A 16,809-nucleotide genomic window follows, 5' to 3' on the forward strand; every position below is an offset into this window, starting at 1 on the left:
TGAAAATAGCATTTTATCAGACTGGGCCTTGAATATAGAAAGTATTTACATCAATTACATTCAAGAAATGGGTTGTTTTGATTTAATTTTTATATATATACTTAATAAGGGTTTATATTTAATATAAAATTATTATTGTACACAACTGCCATTGCTGACTATAAAAAATTATAGCATTTGTCTACTAACTTTTCAGACAACCTTTGTACTGAATTTTTTTTTCCAATTAATATTTTGAATGCAGGTGTTAAAATTAGATGGAAAGATTCTAAAATATTAAAGCAACATAAGAACATATAATATATGTACAAGAGTATTTATTTGATCCTTGCATTCCAATGCATCAGAAATAACGTAAAAATATTTCTATGCTGCACAGAAAATAAATAATAAATGTAAAACATTTAACAATGATAATTATACAATTCAAATGATACACTTATTTAGCTGTCTCACAAAAATACTTTAAGATAGTACATGTATATAAAAAAGTGTTGTAAGGGCAATTTAAATTGTCTTCATCGTTACAAATTGCTCCCTAAAACTTGTCTCTGTATCAAGTTTACAGTGGGTCACTCATGAACTCTTCTTGGCATGCTTTAATCCACAACCCTGATAATCACCGATAAATCTGTACAATATTTCTTTGTCCACGATAATTGTAATTTGTGAGGACAGCTTTACTAGAGATCTAGGTACATTATGTATATCACACATGGGTGTCCGTAAATGCACTCTGTGTCTTGGAATAGCTGTAACTGGGTCCCTGGGACATCATGTCATCAAACTATTAAAAAGATAGAGCATCGATGGATCAGAAAAGCATGGAGGGTCTAAACTGAAACAATTAAGCAATGTATGGTCTACACTACAGAAATGAAAATATTCAGCATGTAATAGCTAGGACAACACCCTCTTTTCCCTACTTCTTTTGTATTTCCATTTAGAAGAGCATACTGTCTTTCATTAGAAATGCTATATTTTTGGGAGTACTCTGCAAGTTGAAATGCTAAAGCTGAAGAAGTGTTAAATATTTAAAGTATTCTAAAGATTATGAAGAATGTATCCTGAATGGGTATTGCACAGACCACAATAGGTTATTTTTCAGCATGATGGTCTAAAATATATGTACTTTATTTATGATATATGTATCTTTTAAAATGAATGCATTTTCCAACAACAAATGAAGAAACTTACATAATTACAAATTCTTAAAAGCAATTTTGACAAATATTTATTCAATTTACAACACTTTTCATCCTGATCCCATTAAAGCAAAATTGAATGAATTCTTTTTACCATCAAGGGAATCTATTAATTATTGATAAATTCAGTAAGAAGAGAAAACAATCATACCAATCCACTGTCCAGTGTTCTCTTCCAGAAGAAGTTGTCATCATTAATAAAATCATCACCATCATCATCATCTTCATCATAGTTAGGGCTGGCTGAAGAGGAGGTGAAGTCAAACTCGTAGGAGTGGGCCGGGTTATTATGGCCCCGCCTACCATACAACTGACGGGACATCTCCTGTCATCACAAAATTAGTATAAAAATACCTTCCAAACAGAGTAAATTATGTAACAGTTATTTTACAGAAAGGTATGAGAGTGCTCAGTTAAAATAACCATAGACATCATTGTTGATGCATGATTACAAAATAAACACTTAATTTCAAACTGATATTTAAAATTTGAATTGACGTAAATTCAAAACTATAATACTCTCTCTTCTGTTATTGATTGTATTAAGAGGACATGCTTACTTGATAATTTCAAGGATGTAATGGAATTTTTTTTTGTATTTTTATTGTTCTCTCCTTTATATTGTCACATAAAGTAAAACAAATTTGCAGTGAACACGCTTATAGTGAATTTATGCTTATACAGTTAGGAATTGTCACTCTATGTACCGATAAACCCAGTAGTATAAACTTATTTGCTATAACAAATTATGTTTCAAACAAACCAAAATCCTTCATCTCTGGCACTTCTTTATAGACACATTCATAACTGTATTCTGTAAACCCCCAGTAATGATAAAATCCATTTCAATACATAAACATAATCATAAACTTACCGTCCCAAATACACTCCCACTGGACGTATCTTCGTCAGAGTACCCCTCCCTGGGTTTTCCTCTTCTCTTTCTGAGGGGGGACCTTTCGCGTATGTAGGGTCGGGAGGACAGGACACACCTCATACACAGGACAACTGTGACCAGGAGGAGGATCAGGCCCATCACGATCATCAGCGCCATGAACCAAACCTCCTCATAAAACTCCTCAGACGTTGTCCCAGTTTGTGTGATCCTGGCTATGGTTTCTGTGAAAGAAACACTCTACAGTTATGCTGCGAGAACAATAGCAAATTTATTGTCCTCCTAAGACAGTGGCTATTTTCCGAGGTACATCTAGAGTCATCTTGAAGGATATATAATTAACTGAAGTAACTTAAAAATAAGTACGGAGATGTTAAGCTCATATATTGAAATAAGTTCAGAAAACATCAAACATAATACAGTGGAGCCTCATTTATCCAAACACTTTGGTTCCTTGTCAATTTGTCTGGATATGTGAAGCATCTGGATATCTGAATTACCAATTAAACAAGACAATGTAACATTAAAAAATTCTGTTCTGATGAAACGTCGTCCGTATACTGAAGCATTCGGATATCTGAATGTCAACTGTATACATATTTTTTTCTACGTTGTATTAATTGGCACTATGTACAAGGTAACAAATTTTCTACAGAAATTTTTCACACTGTAGTTATAAGTGCATTTTAGACATACATTATCAATTTAAGAAATTTTCTATATCACCTTTATCAGTTTAATCAAAACATTGATACAGCAATGCTCATCTCCTTCCTTGAAAGACAAAGAATATAACCATTAAATTCATAAGTTGTTCACAGTAATAATGCTTTACCTGGAGACTGGATCTCTATGGCAGGAGATGCTGCTTGTCCTACCTCAGTTACGACAGTGATGGAAAACTTTATGTCTGAAAAAGATTTTAATGATACAATGAAATGCAATTTATAATAAAAAAAACATTTTCTATGGAAAAGGTGCAAGAAAACTAACAAAGAATTTACAATCTCACCCTTTCTAGAGGTTTCTTCATCTAGAAAGCTACTGAATCCCACCCCATGGAATGCCACCAGGTCATTAACGACCAGAACAAATTCCCGCAGTTTGCCGTTCAGCTCAAAACTATCTGTCCAGTCAATATACAGCTGACTCCCATTCCTGGAGTTGTGGGGGTACCTTATGTACACTGGGTCTGAAAACATAAACAAGTTACTATTTTTTCTTTCAATTGGTTCCTTTATTTTAAATGTTTCTGTTTATCATACATGTATCAGTTTTGGTGAAATCTATTGCATGAAAAGCATGTTTGGAGAAAACACTGCATTAAATTCATGTTAATGGAAACCAAACTTATTTTCCGATGATTGGATCTCAAGTAACCATTATCACTTATCTAAATTAAGCACATGTAACTAAATCTATAATAATATAAAGCATATTCACTTGTTTGCAGAGTTTCAGCTCTAGTCCAGCTGGCATCTTCTACTCTCCCAGCACTGTTAAACGACAGAACCTGAAAATCATAAGCAGTGTATGGATGTAGCCCCGAGACTGTCCGCTCGAGAACCAGGCCCTCGTGTACACGCACTTCCTCACCCAGAACACAGGAAGTGGTAAATGGCTGCCAGGTCAAAGGACAACTAGACCTCTGCTTCAGTATAAATCTGTTGAGATCAAGAAGTGAGAGTTTAAACATGGGGAGGTGTAGAGTGTTGTATATTTTATTCAACAGGTTTTACATGCATGAAGCACATAAACATATCACATTAAAAAGACAATGAGAAAGATGACCATGTAGTCAGCACCTTCCACCCAAAATGAATGCATGAATCCAATGTATTTCAACATAAGATATGCATAGTATTCATTGAACTAATCTGAGTTATCCTTATACAGTATATACGCTTATGATGCAGTGCCAGGGACGGAAAATTTTGCGTCACTCTAAGTGTAATTCATTATATACATTCAATTTCCATTTCATTTCAAAGCCACAGTGAACGAAAAATACTTCACAATATGTATGTCAATTCATTTATACATGTGTTTTCACTTTAAGCATGTTTTACTGTATTGATCAAAAATCAAATATTCTATAGAGATAATTACTTGATGATTTCTCCATTGGGTTCCCTGGGGTAGTTCCAAGTCAGCTTGAGGGTGGTACTATTGGCAAAGCTGACCAGGGCAGGATCCTGTCCCACAGGTATAGCAGCTTCCGTCTGGACTAGGATGGCCTGGGTGTCAGTACATCCCCCCTGGGTACAGGCCCGCCCCTGGAGAGAGTACCAGGTGAATGGCAGGAGAGAGTTTGTTTGTCCCACGGTGTGCACAAGGGTGTTACCACTGCTTCTCTGAAATTTAAATAATCAACAGATTTGCTTACTGCCCAGTTTTGTTTCCAACCAATGGTTAAATTGCTGCATTTTTGAAATTTTGCTTACTGGTAACTCACAAAAATTATATTCAGTTTAAAGACAACATAGTTTTCAGATCAAGTTTTCCTCTCCATCTCTCCCCCTTCTTTCTCTCTCACAGAGATTTATGAGTTAAACCTAACTTAAAACAAACCTACCACTGTTCCATTCATGATAACACTGTACATAATGACAACTCCATTGGGGTTTGTAGGGGGACTCAGCTGAACTGTTATCGCCTTGGGTGTTTTACTCTAAAATTCAAATTCAAAAATCAATCCCACACAAAATCAGTCAACATGCATTTCTAAAAATAAATTTCACCAAAACCACTATATCGTAATTATGCAAAAATAAAGTTTTCGCGAATTAAAAGTGATTTACAGTACCTGAATGACGGGTGGGCTGAGTCCAGTGGGCGGGGCCTCCTTCGTGCTCACACTGGCCCACTCACTCTCTGTCCCACCTACACTGTTGAGAGACATCACCATGTACTGATAGGTTGTGAAAGGTACTGTATTGAAATCACTAGTTCTTGTTTTAGTGCCATTGTAAACGGACACTCTGTCAGTGTAAGACATGCCTGTAAAGGAAAACAATGTCCAAGGAATTGAAAGAAGGATGAAATCAATCAATTTTGAATGTTTGTTTGAAAAAAGTTGATTGTATAATGCATTTAAGTAAAATTGGCTTCATAAAGCAGTTAGGTTTGAACGCTTTAATAGTACCGGTAATAGCATCATACCTTTTTTACTATGCTAGGTCGATTTAAACATACCTATAATTTCTGTTACAGGTTTCCTTCTATACACCTTGTACTGTATGATAACTCCATTGGGTTTCAGAGGTGGGTCCCATGTCACCAAAACTCCTGCATGCCCCCCATTGTCATCTGCCAGGGCCAGTACAGAGGGGAAGGGTTGTTCCTCTGGGACTGCCTCCAGGGTCCTGGCCTTAGACCCCTCACTAAGCTCACACCCCCTGTTGGTGCACGCCTGCACCCTAAAGGTGTATTCGGTCCAGAAAAGGAGACCAGGCACTGTGTAACTGAGCACAATGGCTCCTCCAGTGTAGACAATTTGTCCATCCAACAGAAGGGTGTAGTTCTGAATTTGTCCATTTGGCTTTGCAGGCTGATTCCAGGAAGCCTGTATTGAAGTGGAAGACAAGGGCTTTAGTACAGGAGGACTTAGACCCGCTGGAGAAGAAGAGTACGTTGTGGCAATAGCAGCTGGACTCTCCACACTCCCCTTTCTATTTCTTGCTATTACAACATAGGAATAACTTGTTCCAGGACTCAGTCCGTAGTCTGTAAAGGTGGTCACCAGATTCCCTGAGATGGAGAGACTTTGTGTGTAGATTAATGCTCCATCTCTTCTTACATCGTAAGAGGTGATGATCCCATGTGGATTCAATGGAGCCTTCCACATCACTTCTATTGACTGAGAACTGAGGACATTCAGTGTGGGCTTCTGTAAACTAGTGGGAACATCATCCAGTGGCCTTCCACTCACTTCTCCACTTTCTGTACATCCACCTCGAGTGCAGACTGTAAGAGAGAATGAGTATAACTTGTATGGTGTGAGTCCTGATTGAGTGTGCTCAGTGTTGAGTCCACTGTAGACACTGCTCCCATCCATTGTTAGTTGATACTTTGTGACTTGACCACTTTCCTGACTTAAGGGTTCCCATGTAGCTTTAATGGCAGAAGAGCTTACACTCTCGAGATGAGGAGGTTCCACTTTTACAGGTGGACTCTCCACTGTTCTTATTATGGTTGGAGTGCTTGTGGTACATCCACCAGCAGTGCAAACAATTACTTTGTAACTATAAAAAGAATAGGGAAGCAGGTTGGTATCCACATACTCAAACTTATCACTTTTGTCAAAACTGAGTGGCACGCTATCATTTCTCTGTAGCTGGTAACTCTGGATCACTCCATTAGCCTCAGAGGGAGGAGTCCAAGTTATCATTAAGCTGTCAATCACATCAGGGATATGCTTTACAGTAGGTGAGGCCACTCCTTGGGGTAGAGCCTGTTCAGTAAAGACAGTCTGCCACGGACTTTGAACTGAACTGATGGCATTGGTTGATCTGACACTGTACTGATATTCGGTATAAGGACGCAGACCCACATCAGTGTACGTAAAGGAGGAGCTGAGGGTGTCATTGGTAGAATACACAACAACAGGATTGGAGAGTTCTCTCTTTGTCAGTCTTCTCTCCTCACGTCTCAGTACCTCATACATCAGAATGACACCATTAGGTTCCAGAGGTCTTGCCCAAGAGATCATGGCCGATGTGGCATTTACTTCCAATGGTTTGGGTGTTGGCTGATTTGTGGGGGCAGCTTCTGCAGTTAAGAAGTTCTGAAAGACACCTTTGGTACAACCTGTCTTTGTACAAGCCTCGAGCTGGACTGTGTACATGGTAAAAGGCTGAAGTCTCCTCATTTCAAACTCCCGATTGATACCTTGAAAGAGAGCCACTAATGAACCAAGTTCATATAGTCTATAGATAGAAATAACTCCATTTGGCTTGGCCGGTGGATCCCAACTCAAAATCAAAGCAGTACCAGAAGAAATTTTCTCGGCTTTGACAACAGGCATACCGACTGGAGAGGACTGATCTGTTTGTACAATAACTGTCTCTGAAGAAGCATTTCCAACTTTGTTCAGAACTTGTAAATGGACCTCATAGTTGGAATAAGGTTTCAGTCCACTAACCAAAGTCTTAAAGATATCAGGAGAAATAGACAGATGCTCCACTGTGTGATTCCCTGGGCTTATTTTTATCTCTTTGTATACCACTCTGTATTCCAAAATAACTCCATTAGGATATGTAGGAGGACTCCATTGAATCATGAAACCGTAAGCGCTGGTGGCACTGATGTCTGGTCGCTTCAGCCCTGTGGGTGGTGCCTCGAGGGTTCGAACCAAAGCCCAACCGCTGGAGGCATCCCCTTTCTTGTTCCCAGCCACCACTTTGTATTGGTAACGGGAGTATGGTTTGAGGTCGTTCCCCGCATGAGTGATCTGTAGAATCTCAGGTTCCACTCTGTTGATCAGGAATTCAATGAGAGAACCCAATTTCCGATAATAAATCAAATACTGGATTATATCTCCATTAGGAAAGAGTGGAGGAGCCCATTCTATGTCTACCATGTTTGGGCCCTTTGGTGTCAAAATCGGTGGCTGCATGTCAGAAGGCGGGGCCTCTTCAGTCTTAACCTTGGTCCCAGCCCCTATACCACATGCATTGGGTTCACCAGCCAAGCAAGCGACCAATCGGACATCATATTCAAAATGAGGCTTCAATCCAGTCACTATAGTAGAAAAATTCAGACCCACTCTCTTTTCAATCTCTGTTGGTTGTCCAGCATTGAGTATAACACCATACTGATCGATGGTTCCAGAGGACGTGACTATGGGGTCCCACTCTATAAAGATCCAGGAGCTGCTCTGTACAGTGACTGTCTTCAGAGCCGGAATGTTGTCCGGGATATTTGTCGGCATGGATACCGATTTAATAGCACTGCTAGTGTTGCCTTCACTCGTTCCCACTATCAGATAGTAACTGTACGTACTTCCAGGCACCAGACCAGAGTCCGTCGAGGATAAGCCTTTACCAAAATATACATTCTTGGCTCCCCTGAAGGAGATTCTCATCACTGAGTAAAACTTGAGGAGGCCATTAATGGACTGTGGAGGATCCCAGAAAATCAAAACTGAGGAAGTTGTCAGAGCAACGATCCGAGGTGGAAGAACACCTGTAAAAAGATCGAAAAAAACATTTATTACAAAAAAAAGTGCAAAGGGACATTGTTTACAGTAAAAGCAGAAAATTTTGGTGGGGATTAAATTGCGTTTATTTCGTTGTTATTAATTATCAACGAAGTTAAATCATTTTGATACTTTTTCTATATCGATACGTATCACGATAATGAGCACGAAGATATGTATCACGATATGTTTAATTGCTTGTAAAATCTTTTTTTGCATTGAAATAAACAAATTATTTCTTTGCAAATGAGAATAATTTTTTTCAAAATAGTTGTTAAACAAAAATATTTTACTTAAGTGGTGTTAATTATTATTTATTTCATATCTATATTTATATTTAACTTATTTATTTTATTTATTAAACCCCAAATGTTAAATAAACAAAGAAAAACAGAAGTAAGATTTTTTTGGGGCGATATCTCGAAATTTATTCAAAATGTATCGATATGTGTATTGTCCTCACATATATCACGATATATCGATATCTCGATATATCGTCCCAGCCCTATTAAATGCCACTAGAAATTTCATTTTAGTATATATTGAATAGTGTTTAATTTCAAAACAACGAAAAATTTAATGCCACAAAGCATCTTTATATTACAAATCAATAAAATTTGATCCCTTTGAAAATTTGTTTTTATAGTAAAAATATCACATAAATCATTTTGATATTGTTGTTACGTACCTTCTGGTAATGCATGAAGGGTTTGAAAAGAGACCTCCTTACTGCTAGTACAACCCACTCTTGTGCAGACTTCAACATGAACACTGTAGTTGGTATAGGGCTTCATGTCTGTAATATAAGCCAACCTCAGCAAAGTCAATTTACAGAATTCAATTTCCACCTGTATTTGAAGGGGAATCCCTAAGAACCCCCCAAGAAAACAGCATCTAGTAGTTTTAAAATCATTCAGATTTTGCATCTATGGTCTTTCAGTTTTGATGACTGTTTTCACAGCATAACTTTTGTCATAATCCATAAAATGGCCAAGTATACTTCTTACACTAGAGTCAATTATAAAATATATGTGGATTTCTATCTAAGCTCTAATCATCATTTAAGATATTGAAAAAAACTTTTCTCTCATGTCCACATTCCCCAATCTTATAGAATTTTACTTTTTGGCAGTATATGTTACTACATGTATCATTTTTAAAGTAAATTAAAGGTACATGTACTTTACTTTGTCATTCATGTATGCCTCTTTGTCCACAAAATATATGAAATCATTCAAATTTTCTGTTTTTCATTTGGGAAACAAAGGAGGGGATGTGGCTTTGAAGAAGTAGTATGTTTCAGGTAGTACTTCAGTATAGATGGAACAAGTAAAAGTCGGGAGACTTGATGTATGCAGTTTTTCAACAGCGTTCAGCTATACCCACACAAATTTGACAAAAACAAGGTACACCTGTACACACTTTTCAGTTTGATTGACAGCTGCATGGTTCTAACCGCCTGCCCACCTGTACTCACCTCTTAGTATGATTGACCGCTGCATGGACCTAATGACCCTTTATCTGTACTCACCTCTATCTGTGATTGACAGCTGCACGGTTCTAATGGCCCGCCCATCTGTACTCACCTCTAAGTGTGATTGACAGCTGTTCTAATGACCCGCCCATCTGTACTCACCTCTTAGTGTGATTGACAGCTGCATGGTTCTAATGGCCCGCCCATCTGACACATGGAGGATGTAGTTGGTGATAATGCCATTAGGTTTGGATGGAGGTTTCCAAGATACCTCCACACTCTCGGACTGGATCTGGAGGAGAACGGGGGGATCCATTCTCTCAGGGACCCCCTCAGCAGTCGCTATCATCACCTGAATAGATTAAAAAGGTCAATTAAAAAGAATAAAAGGTGTCCACCAAAAGTTAGAAAATAGTCTAAGATAAATGAAATTGACAATCTAAATATTTCATTGGATGATTGATGTAATGTTCACCTAATGGAATAATTGAAATTCACAACACAAAATGTACATGTATGTGCTCAAAGATATGAAAGAGTAATAGATATACCTATATTACATTTGGGGTATCAAAACATAATCAGGATATTTTACCCAAATCATGCTGTTTTTCATATTGTAATTGGGCTATATATCATGCTTTTTGAAATATAATGGAATATCAAATCCATTCAATTTCATATTGAACTTCAAAAGAAAAAATCCACACTTACTCCTTGACTATCTGTGCAGCCTGCGACATTACAAACTGTAAGCTTGTAGACATAAGACTGATATGGTAGAATTGCTTTGTCATCAGTAAACTCAAAATCCAGACCCCTGTAGAGTTCCAGGCCATCACGATATAGGATGAAATGGGTTATCTCCCCTATATAGGAACATACATTACATTCATTAATATCAATGCAATAATTTTACAAGTACTACCTAGATTTTTTGTGTGTATTTGTGAATAAAATAAAAATACTTTTTTTCCAATTTTCATTTCAATACTTAAAACATAATGAAAAATTGTACTCATTCTCAAAATATTTTCACATCCCAAAACGAAATGTTCATATTCTAAAAATAATATGTTCTTATGAACCGTTTGGTTTTTTAGGCATGTCCCAGGTGAGATAAATGACGTAGATTTGGGAGGGGTCCACGGTAGCTGCCGGGGGGACCACTCCACTGGGGGCAGCTGCCAGGGTCCTGGTTTTTACCACACTGCTTGCTGTTCCTCCTGCACTGTTCACAACTTCCAGTATGTACTCATACACAGAGAATGGCTGTAAGTTGGTATCTGTTAAAAAATATATATAAGAAGAAATGGAGTAATATGGGGGGGGAGCTAAAAAAGACACAATTTTCAACTTGAAAGGGCCCTTATTGTGCTTATTTGATCTTATTACAGCCCAACGTCATTTCCCCAGGGTCACATGATTTGAGAAAATTCCAATCAAAAAGTTAAAAATCACCAAAATTTTATATTTTAAAAATGACCGTACCCCATTTTCCATATTTTTTATCATCTCTCAATGAAAACAAGAGGAGCATGGGCCACATCAATCACCTGAGTTACTTTGGTCATGCTTTTCTTTACCAGAGATTACCTCCTTTGTAATACCTATCCCCCATACCCCTGAAGGTCATGATTTTAATGATTTAAAATCCACACTACCCAAGGATGCTTCCACTTATGTTTCAGCTTTTCTGCCTCACTTGTTTTTAAGAAGAAGACTTTCTTAATGATCCCATCTTATTCTTGTCTTTTCTAGATTATCTACCCTTGTGAGGGGACTTGGCCCTTCATTTTGACAATTTAAAATTCCCTTCACCCAAAGATGCATTGTAATAAGTTTGGTTAAAATTGACCCAGTGGTTCTTGAGAAGTTGAAAATGTGAAGAGTGTACAGAAAGACAGACACACAGCTAGATGGATGGACGACGCTCAATTCTTGTGATCAGAAAAGCTCACTTGAGCTTTCAGCTCAGGAGAGCTAAAACGTTTGTAGCCCTCCTTTTGAAGAAAACTGAATTCTTCTTTACTTGAAGCTTTGCAAAGTTTGATATTGGCCTAGTGGCTTTGCAGAAGTTGAAAATGGTTAAGTTTACTGATGACATACAACTGGAGACAGATGCTAAATACTCTCTGATCAAAAGAGCTCACTTTATTTTTGCATAAAGCAAGCTTAGAAGTTTTTATTGTAGTAGTAATTTCCAGGTTTAAATTATGATTAACCTTAGACTAAGAGGCCATAAATAATTGAAGAATACAAATAACAGTTTAGAATATCAACCTATGAATGTGTCATTCAGTCCACTGAATACAGTCTCCTCACTCAGCACACAGTCACCAGAGGGCTCTGCTACTTGTGTAGAGGTCACATGACTGCCAGTCCATGAACCACAGATCAGGGAGTTCTTGTCAAAGTTGCAGCGGTCACAGAATGAGGTGTTAGAATCAGCCATATTGCAAGTTTTTCCCATTCCACAACCTGTAAATGATTATATTTTATCATAGAAATTCAGAAATAAGGAAATAAAAGGAGGAATTTCTAAGTATTCTGAACACAAGCTCAAATATACACATCAAACAGTACATATTGCAAGTTTTTATTTCAGGCTTATATTTCGTTAAAGAATTTCAAAATTTTTATTTAAGGCTTATATTTCGTTAAAGAAATTCAAAAAAGAAAAAAAGGAAACTTTCAGTATAATTAGAGTTTACATACACATATATACACATCAAAGAGTAATTTTGCAAGTTTTGCAACCTGTAAAGCTTATATTTTATCATAGAAAAATCACAAGAGAAACTTTTACTATTTAATCAAACAGTGAATAGCAAGTTTTAATTTAAGGCTTATACGCTTTATAAACCGCGAAGCGGTTTAAAGAAATATTAAGAGCCCCAAATTTTGTTATATCGGATAACATAAGTTGAAATTAGCTTCATTATAATTTAATTTCAGTGTAGACAAAATAATACGACAAGCTTCCCGCCAAATTAAGCATATTTTAAAAGTAACGCTTTTTGACGTAACTCATTGTGACGTAGGCAAGTTATGTTATACAAAATGTTATATGTTCCTCTGAATGATTCAGCCTATAAAATTGCTTGATACAAGTGAAATTAAATTATTTGAGATTTAAGCTCATGCAGATATAAAACATCAAAACTAAAACTTTACCATTTTGCATGCTGGAGAAATCAGCACAGACATGAGTGTAGGGATTGTAGCCTTGATAATTACAACAGCCGAGTCCTTTAGAGATCTTGTTTAATCCACAGCACACTTCATTGGCTGCAGTCTTCTCCAGGGCACTGCCATACACAAACGCCTGAAGACATGATGAAAACATCACATAAATTCTTTTCTCAACGTAATACGATTGAACTTTAGTGTATAGAACACTGACATCTCAAATACCATGGATATGCAAATTACAGTGATTTTTAAGACCTAACCCCTATTCTTTAAGCATTTTACCCTGATATCTCAAATTCTTGGATATCTAGGAATTTTTTTCTCAGTCCCACCGAGTTTAAGATGATAAGGTTTTACTGTATATCTCACTTACCAAAACTTAAAAAAATATTCCTTAAACCTTAAGTAGTTAAAATTTGATAGCTCTAGACTATCGAATGCTTATAATTTTTGTAACCTGTTGGTGCCCAGTGTCACTAGTGCAGCACAGACTCCTATTGGTCAAAACATAATCCTGTCCACAACACATCATCCCAGACTGCATCTGATAGGCACTTCCTGTCACATGGTCACCACAGCAGATCACATGACCATCGTAGACCTGTCCACCACAGCAGACTTGATCCAGAGCAGCATGAAGCTCACCTGAACATAATGAAATTTTAAGTTGATGGATTGACCTTCTCATACACCATACATATAAAATAATGTATATTACAATGGATGACACCCAAGAAGGGACATGAGTGTCTAAATCTTTTGCAGGTTGAAGGAAGGAATTATGCAATCATAATATTCAAAAGATGGAATAACATTTGTTATGTACTGTAAACCAACTATTATTTGCGTCATCTTTAATTCGTGATCCATCAGTTCTGAAATTAATCCGCGATGATTAATTTTCAAGAATAAAAACAATACAAAATAAATGGTTTGTGGCGATTAATATTCACGACTTAAAGTTGGTTGTGAAACTTGCAAATATTTCTAACACACAAATAAAACTTGGTTTACAGTATATCAATAAGACACAGACCATCACAGCACATCTGGGCACTGTTGTTAAGGTATGGAATGTCCCCACAACACAAGTTCCCCAGACCCACACTGACACGGTCTTCATTGTCGTCTTCACAGCAGGTATGGTCTGGTAACACTTCTACATACCTGTCAAATGTGGGGAAAAATTGTCATTTTCATCTTGTGTAGGAACTTTTTATCCACAAGTTTCACACTATCATAGATCAAATTTTGTAAAAAATTACTTTGAAATCACGTATTTTCATTGGCTGAAGTTTTCCTGGTTAGAGGAAAAACTCTTGGTTCATGGGGATTTGATTTCGTTGATGAATAATTGTTGAGTATTCATGTAACATTTTACATTTTGTGGTGGACATGAATTCATGGGTCTCTTCATACCTCGAAAACAATGAAAATTAACCCAATGAAAATTTGTGATTTCACAGTACATAGATAAAATGTTTGTAAATCTGTTATGAGTGTTTGAAGTACACCGAGTTTTACTATCTTAAATGTTAAATAATCAGTCAGATTTTTGTAAAACAGAAAATCTTTACTTCAATTTCTAATTTTCTATGAAATAAGCACAGTTAATTAGTAAATTCAGAATGTGAAGTTGTTTCTATCAAAATTTATTTGATCTGATCTTTACCTAGAGCCACAACAAGTATAGTTGTTCACAGGTGTGTGGAACTTATCCCCACAACAAACAGCATCCACAGAAGGTTTGTACAAGTAGGACTTCCCACAGCATTCAAAGTCTGGCTTACTGGTGTGTATTACTCCATCACAGCAAACCTACACAGAGGAAGTGTAAGGAGTTACTGTATACAGTGAAATTTTTGCCCCCGTTTTATTTTCACCCCTTTTGCCGTCATCTTGATTGGGCCAATTTTAAACAGGGCAAATTCAAATTACACAGCATAATTTCTTAAATAGAACTATGCCTGGGGGAATTTAAAACAAGCCAAAATTGTTCGCAAGTCCAAAATGGTGAAAATAACATGGGGCGAAAATAACCCTGTATACAGTATATAGTGTAGAGTTATAGGATGTATAGAGTTATATAGAGTGATGAGTAAGAGTATGTATAGAGTTTAAGTGTAAAGAGTTATAGCATGTAGTCATTAGTATTATTATACACTCATCTTTTTAGATGCCAAATAGAAACAGACTTATGAAATAGAATTTGACACTTCAAATGGAGAATACATTTCTGCAGGAAAAATATATCCTTGAATAAATAATGAAAATTAAGCTAGCACATACATTTACATTAACATCACATATACTGTAGATCACTTAATTTTCGCGAAACCTTATTTTCGCGAGATAGTCATTGACTCTTGATTAGCAGAATAAAAAGTTGCATCCATTTGGTATTACCTACATCATAACATGTATAAAAATAAATTATTTAATTAAGAATTTCAACTATTAGCACTCTATTCAAGGACATTATATTGTTCAGATTTTGTACTGTAGATCACTAAATTTTCGCGACACCTTATCTTCGCGAGATAGTCATTGTCCCTTGATTAGCGAGACAAAATTTTCACAAATTGTAGTTATTGCTCTATATAATATTATGAAATACTATTATAAGGAAATGCGAGCACACCTAAGTTCTCGCGAATAAAAAGTGATTTACAGTACAATGGTTGGGAGATAAAAGGAAATGTGACTTTGACTTACTTTAGGTCCACTGAAGCAGACAGACCCACAGATTTTCTGGTGAATGCTACACTCCAGGTACGTACACTTTGTGTGCTCTGGATAAACTGTGCTGGGGGGACTGTTATCCAATCAAAAGGTCAAACATTAAGTGATTCATTCTAATTAAAATTGACTTTCAATATAACTGACTCAGACGTTCTTAAGTGGAAGTAAAAAAAAGTTTATCCATATGGGCAAAGGTTGCACAGCATGAACTATTCAAAAAACAAGATTGTATCACATAAAGGTCACATGAATTACTCAGGCAGTCAAACACAAGTATGCATTATCATCAACTACAAGTCTATGAGGACTAAATTAAACAATTTTGATGTACATTTCTCTTATTATCAAAACCCTTACATTAATGAACAAGGTACAATTGTTCTCCTGTTCAGGTCATATCTGAGGACGATCCCATTAGGCTTGGTGGGTTCAATCCATGTGATGTTGACCTCTGTGGGGGAGAGAGGAACCACTTTTGGTGGCACCACACCTTGTGGTAAGGATTCCCTGGTGGTGACTCTGATCTCAGGACTCTGTGTACAAGCAAAGGTGGTGCAAACTTCCATCTGTAAATGTATTCAACACAAAATAAGAGTATTTTCCTAAGGATTTTTTTTTAGAAATTTACACTGAACCAAGCCCCTTATTAGGAATGTATGGGACAAAGAAAAATAAATTCATACAAAATCCAAGATTTCCAGATTTTAGTTAAAATATTTGGAAAAGGGGTTTGGAAAATCTGATTCACAGACATTACCATAGTATCTGAGATTTCAATATTTGAGATACTGAAGTTTATATGGTTTATGGCATTGTTTCTGAGAACTTTAAAAAATACCTGAATCCTGAAGATAGTATATGGTAGGAGATCAGTGAGAATGTAGGAGCCTGCTTTGGCTGAGTTAGTATTGAATCTTCTGTCATTGAGGTAGATATAGTATCCTGTGACCTCTCCATTAGGGGTCGCTGGTTCTGACCAGGTCACTCTAAGAATTGTATCACTGACAACAAAAACCTGTGGAGCTGCCATACCCAGCGGAGCTAAAAATAGTCAACATATTAAAAATAAGCTTAAAATAGTCAACATATTAAAAAAAAG

The 16,809-nt window shown here is 36.7% G+C and overlaps 1 protein-coding gene across 2 annotated transcripts in view; it reads right to left on the reverse strand.

Moving 5' to 3' along the window:
- Positions 1-353: 353 nt before the first annotated feature.
- LOC134246242 (usherin-like) overlaps positions 354-16,809 on the reverse strand; it is a 79,718-nt gene continuing 63,262 nt past the window's right edge. For both annotated transcript variants that reach the window (XM_062728571.1, XM_062728570.1), the window contains exons 43-64: positions 16,549-16,751; positions 16,068-16,276; positions 15,684-15,783; positions 14,641-14,786; positions 14,005-14,135; positions 13,426-13,613; positions 12,951-13,101; positions 12,057-12,254; positions 10,862-11,059; positions 10,488-10,642; positions 9,936-10,125; positions 8,988-9,095; positions 5,296-8,286; positions 4,907-5,100; positions 4,676-4,771; positions 4,210-4,454; positions 3,544-3,764; positions 3,113-3,292; positions 2,936-3,010; positions 2,080-2,324; positions 1,357-1,530; positions 354-787 (exon numbers count right to left, since the gene is read on the reverse strand). In XM_062728571.1, coding sequence (XP_062584555.1) covers positions 710-787; positions 1,357-1,530; positions 2,080-2,324; positions 2,936-3,010; positions 3,113-3,292; positions 3,544-3,764; positions 4,210-4,454; positions 4,676-4,771; positions 4,907-5,100; positions 5,296-8,286; positions 8,988-9,095; positions 9,936-10,125; positions 10,488-10,642; positions 10,862-11,059; positions 12,057-12,254; positions 12,951-13,101; positions 13,426-13,613; positions 14,005-14,135; positions 14,641-14,786; positions 15,684-15,783; positions 16,068-16,276; positions 16,549-16,751 — 6,476 coding nt within the window. In that variant the 3' untranslated portion in view covers positions 354-709. The remainder of the gene's footprint in view (positions 788-1,356; positions 1,531-2,079; positions 2,325-2,935; positions 3,011-3,112; positions 3,293-3,543; positions 3,765-4,209; positions 4,455-4,675; positions 4,772-4,906; positions 5,101-5,295; positions 8,287-8,987; positions 9,096-9,935; positions 10,126-10,487; positions 10,643-10,861; positions 11,060-12,056; positions 12,255-12,950; positions 13,102-13,425; positions 13,614-14,004; positions 14,136-14,640; positions 14,787-15,683; positions 15,784-16,067; positions 16,277-16,548; positions 16,752-16,809) is intronic.

The sequence above is a fragment of the Saccostrea cucullata genome, unplaced genomic scaffold (genome assembly GCF_032062105.1).
Source record: "Saccostrea cucullata isolate Sc308-1 unplaced genomic scaffold, CSIRO_AGI_Scuc_v1 ctg205, whole genome shotgun sequence".
NCBI lineage: Eukaryota > Metazoa > Mollusca > Bivalvia > Ostreida > Ostreidae > Saccostrea > Saccostrea cuccullata.